Source organism: Channa argus, chromosome 1 (assembly GCF_033026475.1).
Source record: "Channa argus isolate prfri chromosome 1, Channa argus male v1.0, whole genome shotgun sequence".
Lineage (NCBI taxonomy): Eukaryota > Metazoa > Chordata > Actinopteri > Anabantiformes > Channidae > Channa > Channa argus.
Window position 1 is genome coordinate 4,915,157 of NC_090197.1, and position 6,108 is coordinate 4,921,264.

At 39.1% G+C, this 6,108-nt stretch overlaps 1 protein-coding gene across 2 annotated transcripts; it reads right to left on the minus strand.

The window, feature by feature from the left end:
- Positions 1-1,146: 1,146 nt before the first annotated feature.
- On the minus strand, positions 1,147-3,134 carry tmem238a (transmembrane protein 238a). Of its 2 annotated transcripts, none has more exons than XM_067519915.1 (3): positions 3,047-3,134; positions 2,145-2,296; positions 1,147-1,831 (listed from the first exon to the last, which is right to left on the minus strand). In XM_067519915.1, the coding sequence occupies exons 2-3, from the start codon at positions 2,287-2,289 to the stop codon at positions 1,668-1,670; spliced, it is 309 nt and encodes a 102-aa protein (XP_067376016.1). In that variant the 5' UTR covers positions 2,290-2,296; positions 3,047-3,134; the 3' UTR covers positions 1,147-1,667. The 2 variants fall into 2 exon arrangements, with proteins under 2 accessions (XP_067376016.1, XP_067375924.1); XM_067519823.1 differs by having other exon boundaries at positions 2,932-3,091.
- Between the last annotated feature and the right edge of the window lie 2,974 nt (positions 3,135-6,108).

Genomic DNA, 6,108 nt, shown 5'->3' on the forward strand with positions numbered 1-6,108 from the left:
GTAAATCATCTCAACTGTTTGATGTAGTCCAGGATTTAATCCACTTACTTGGTGGTTGAGCAGACGGTGGGAGCTTAACATATCAAGGCAGCTCAGGTGAAGTCTGTGAGTTCTGTGAGCCCCAGAAAAACACGTTAAACTGGATTTGATATTGTCTTTGAGATTAAATTTTACAATCTGTAACTGCGCTCAACACTAGTGCCAGAGCTTAAAGGAGGCGCCAGCTATTACAGCTAACAGGTGAAGCCAACGCAGAAATATAATGACGGTGAATATGGTTAGATGCTCGCTGCAAAACCTGCTGGACCACTGACAGCTGCCATACGTTGTGAATGAGACTTGACTTTCTTGGGCGGGTGCTGCCCGAATGGCATGAGGGGGTCAAGAAAGAGCTGAGCTGCACCACAGGGGAATCGTCTGACGCCAGCTCAAAAAGCAAAGCAGAGAAAGTGAAAATCGTCCTGATTCCTTCATGTGAAGTAGCTTTAAAAAAAAATACGCTGAATTTGATTGATCTGCATATTGTTAGTATATAAAATGGCAAAAAAACAATAAAAGTGTAAAAGCACTTTTCTTCTGAGTCTGTGAATCTGGCAATATGACTCATTTTCATTCATTCATTCAACATTACCTGCTGAAAACAAGGGGTCATCATGACTCCTCTTCTCACTGCATATTTCTTTAAAGTATAAAGCTGAATATTAATATGCAAATTGCTTATTAGACTGGAATTAGATCCTACACATGAAGGTGATCTCAAAGAAACTTTGCTTCAAGTTCAACCCTGCAGAAATATCATTCTGAGCAGTAAACAGTAGAGAACCGAAGAGACTCTCTCCACTCCGAAAGCTTGGAACTGTAACCTGTACTGATCTCTGCTGGTGACAAATGTGAATTACAACATCATCATTACATTTTTATATCTAAGGCGTGAACAACAAAAATCTGTTGGGACAAAATGCTGTATAGCACTAATTTGCCTTTTTGTATAAGAAATACAATTAGCTGAAAAATATCTGGAGTCCATCAGAGGATGGACAAGAGTATTAGAAGGTGGGTGTTTGCTGCAAAACATAGTGAAGTGCATAAGTGAGTTCACCAACAACCTGACATCTGCATACGAGGGAGCCGCTGAAATGCACTAAGTAAAACTTGGTTACACATTTATTACATTTGTGCAAAACATTTAATACAATAAATGTACACCAATCAGCCACAACCTTATTACCACCTTGTTTTTTTATAAAAATAATATGCACTAACAAATATATCATTACGGGCGATGCACCTGTCAGCACATAAAAAGTGGTTAAAATCATCTCCACCTTATTTTTTATTAATTACTGTACATTTTGAAATGTACGGTTTAAAATCCATTGTTTTCTTAGTGGAGTTCCCAGTGTGTCACATGTTGCTGTGTAGCCTTGTCCTCCATGAAATTATTAAGACCACCAGCAGTAATGCTGTGGCTCACCGTGTATATTAAAGTTTTTATTGAAATCCAGCAGGAGAGACGGTCACATACAAACACTATAAATATAAAAAATACTGCTCACAATAACACAGTAACAGAATGAGTTTGTAACACATCTATCTCCGAAATGCTTGTTTTACCAGTGCCACGCCAATACTTGACTCCCTCCTTGGGAGGTGGGGAATTTGGGGGGTTAGTGGTGGACCCTGTAGGTGCGGATCTTGCGGCTGAGGGTGCGGGCGAGCCGGTCGACGGCGCTGCTGATTTGTCCCAGCTCCTTCTTGGATGTCAGACCTTCGATGTTCCCGCTGTACCAGGTCACCCACCCGGCCAAAGACATGATCACTAACAGGGCTCCTGAACAGACGACAGATAGGCCATTAATACTGCGACTAGAAATTATTGATGGATCTACTGAAGCTACACCTATGTTAACCTAACCCAAACTAACTAACCCAAATTAAATTAACTGCTGACAAATTTCTACACAATTCACCAAACACTGAAAATGTGGTAGAAGTAGGGGGAAAGAAAAACCTAAAATAAAACTCTGGAACATTATCTTTAGATCTACACCAAACACATGCATATGCTCTGATGTCTTTATTATAAAAATATGCATAAAAACACTTAAAGTGACCCTTGAGGTTAACACCAGGGACAAATGTACCCGTATAGACCAGTAAGTCTCCAAAGTCCTGTCCTTTGATCTCCAGATGGGCGAAGACTCCCACCAGCAACGCAGTTGCACCCAGTAAATCCATGAGCACAGCGAAGGCCAGAGCCAGTTTACAGTGGGACAGGCCGTCACACATGGTCCAACTGGAAGGGAAGAGGAAACACAGTTGCTCCCTAAATATGAAGGTGTGAAAAGGTGAAACCTGCATCTACTGTTCTTATTCCTTCTGAAGACGTTTTCCACATATTCGTGTGCCACGTTGTTTCCCTAACGTCTTTTCGTCACGGAACCATCGATCTAAGATCATGCAGTTGGAGTGTGAGCTAAGTTTTACGGGTCAGGATTTTCAGCAACTGTTCCCTGATCATCAGGTGGGAGGAGTAAAAAAAACTCAGTACTCAATGGCTGCAGGTACTTGCATAAAAGTACTCTGCTTCAAGTAGACGTTCCCCTTCAAGTTACTCAAAGTACTGAATACACTTACTTTAAGTAGAAAAAGTACGAGCAAGTCCACTAAGAAAGTTATTTATGTTAAACACTAGTGAACTTGTTTATGGAAAAAATAATCACTATAAACTCACATTCGGTTTCAATTCAAATTCATTACATCAAATTACATCACATTACATTTTTAATGTGCAAAACTTTGAAACAAATGTTATTTTTCTGATTTATCTTCATAAAGTCTCAGAGCCTCATGTATCCGGCCAAGACGGACAAACGCCTAATAAAGCTGTGAATCGCTTTTTCTGCAGTTCTCGAGTCTGCTTGGACTCACTTTTTTCTTTGTTCTTTCGGCAGCGTAGAAACCTTAAGGAATCTTTACTTTAACGTTTTCCTGACGCTCAGCTGTAGAATTGGTCGTTTTTTTTTCCGTCTGTCTCTCCATTTACCTGCACCCCGCCCTTAGGTGATACACTGTATTTCCGGGCGGAACTCCTCCTTCTCTTCTTCTTCTTCTTCTTCTTCTTCTTCTTCTTCTTCTTCGTCTTCTTCGATGGCGGTGGCATCCAACGTAAAGGTGCATTACCGCCACCTACTGTGCTTTGCCAGAGGGCGTCGTAATCTTAGTCTCTATATTACATTTTCCTCCATGGACGATGGTTTCTTCCGTGTTTCTTTCTTCTGAATTTGAGATGACCCGTTTTTCCATTATCCCAGTCAAGCGGCCACTTACTGTTTCTTATTATTGTTCTTGCTTCTCTTTTGCTATGTGAAACTTCCATTAAATCTTATTTCTACTTGCCACTTTTGCTAGAGAATCAGCCATTTCATTTTCTTCAATTCTAGGCTACGTGTACAATAACATATTTTAACTTTATTTTTTAAGTTACTTAATTTCTTGAAGTTGCATCCGAATTTCATCGGGTTCCTATTTTCTTATCGTTTGAATTTTTTCAAAAATCTTTAAAACGTTAGAATGAACTGAAAGCTGTTTTGGAATCATAAAGACTTTTATCATAAAGAGTTTTAAAAAGCCAAATTTTTTTGACAGACCGAATTAGTTGGGCAAAAGGATTTCATTTGTTTGATTTGCAAAGGTTGGACTGATAAGTGTCTAAGATATTTTGCAAATACATTATAAGTTTATATGACGAATTATTAAGTTAAATTAAGAATAGATCCACAACAAATGCCTTTAATTTTATATTTTTTCTATATGTTTTATTGAACCAAAAACAAATACAATCACACAAACAATACAGTAAGGATACAGATGTAACAGCAGCAATGGGGCAAAAAAAATGTAATAAAATTAAAGACCTGTATCACCTGACACTAACACTGACAGAGCCATAGTATTTTTAAAGAGTTGTTGTTTTTGAAAATTGCATGCTTTCAAAATATCTGCTAATGTCGTTTTTGAAAACAATAAAGAGTGGTTTAATATTAGTAAAGTTACATTTATGAATATAGAATTTAGCAAATATAAAGATAAAATGTATTAGAAAATATTAAAGATTCCCCCCCCAAAAAAATGTCTTTAAAAAAACCCAGACATTATTGAGAATTTTGATTAGAATGAAAATTTGGACATCGGACCAAAAAACGTATAATACAGTATAATTACAGGCAGAAATTCTTATAAACTTTTCTCAGGACAAGAATTACAGAAGAAGCAGTTGGTGTCAATGTTCTTTTTAAATCTTAGGGAAAGATACATTTTAACTGGTTAGTATTTGTAAAGCAACTTAAAAGATATTTCTCTGACTTTATTAGTTAAAATAAAGTTGTAATGCAACCGCAACGGGACACAAGCCAGTGTCTTCTTGTGCCAGTCCCAAAATGCACATGCCAAATTAAAAAGGCGAATCATGACTAAGTCTGAAGCTGGAAATTGAAGGTGTGATGTTCAATGTTGTGAGTGGTTTTGCCCCACAGGTAGGATGTGAGTTAGAAGAGAAGGAGAAATTCTGGAGTGAGTTAGATGAAGTGATGCAGAACATCCTCAGAGGTGAGAGAGTGGTGATTGGTGCAGATTTCAAGGGACATGTAGGTGAAGGGAACAGATGAGACAGTTATGGGCAGGTTTGGTCTTCAGGACAGGAACGCAGAAGGTCAGATGGTGGTTGACTTTGCAAAGAGGATGAAAATGGCTGTAGTGAACACTGTCTTCCAGAAGAGGCAGGAACATAGGGTGACGTACAAGAGTGGAGGGAGAAGCACTCAGGTGGACGCTGTAATCTGAAAGAGATCAGTGACTGTAAAGTATTGGTAGGGGAGAGTGTAGCCAGACAACACAGGATGGTGGTGTGTAAAATGATGCTGGTGGTGAGGAAGATGAAGAGGACTAAAGCAGAGCAGAGGACGAAGTGGTGGAAGTTGAAAAAGGAAGAATGTTGTGTAGTTTTCAGGGAGGAGCTGAGACAGACTCTGGGTGGTTTGGAGGTGCTTCCAGATGACTGGACTACTACAGCTAATTTGATCAGGGAGACAGGTAGGAGGGTACTCGGTGTGTCATCTGGAAAGAGGACAAGGAGACTTGGTGGTGGAACGAGGAAGTTCAGGAGTGTATACAGAGAAATAGGTTTGCTAAGAAGAAGTGGGACACTGAGAGGACTGAAGAGAGTAGACAGGAGTACAGGGAGATACAGCGTAAGGTGAAGGTAGAGGTGGCAAAGGCCAAACAAAGAGCATATGAGGACTTGTATGTTAGGTTGGACACTAAAGAGGGAGAGGTGGATTTGTACAGGTTGGCCAGACAAAGAGATAGAGATAGAAAGGATGTGCAGCAGGTTAGTGTGATTAAAGATAAGGATGGAAATGTATTGAAGAGCGGAAAGGCAGTTGGTCCTGATGACAAACCTGTGGAGGTATGGAAGTGTCTAGGAGAGGTGGCAGTAAAGTTTCTGCCTAGTAGTGAGACAAGAGATGTTGTTCAGCTTAAGATGTTAGATGTTACTAAAAAATATAATAAAAATACAATTGAAATTTGTCCCTGTTGTTCCAGATACAGTGTGTGTGTGGTGTAAAATTATGTTCGAAGACGAGAGACCAAGAAAGTAGATGGAAGATGGAGAGTTAGTAGTTGCGGACCAAAAGAAACCTAAGATCACCTATTTTAGAAAATGCCAATTTTTTTTTTAATCGCGAGGAAACACATTTGTAAATAAAGTTTTTTGGACCCAAAAAAGAGCAAATTGTAGCCGGCAGCTCATTATCGCCACCAACTGTTATTCCACAGATAAGTCTTCCTATCAATGTTGTGTTTTGCAGATAAATGAAAACCTAGTTTCAAACCAAATTTCCTCTCTAAAAAATATAATAAAAATAAAATTGAAATGTAAAAAGCAGTGGGCAACAAGCCTGTTTTTTGCTCATTTGCACCGGTTCCAATACTTTGCACCCTCGGACTCCACATGTGTGATACCTTCATTTTTTCTTGTTTTTTTTTCTTTTTTTGGGGACATCACCATTCTGCGCATGTGTAAACTGAACAAACCTGAGCGCCGAG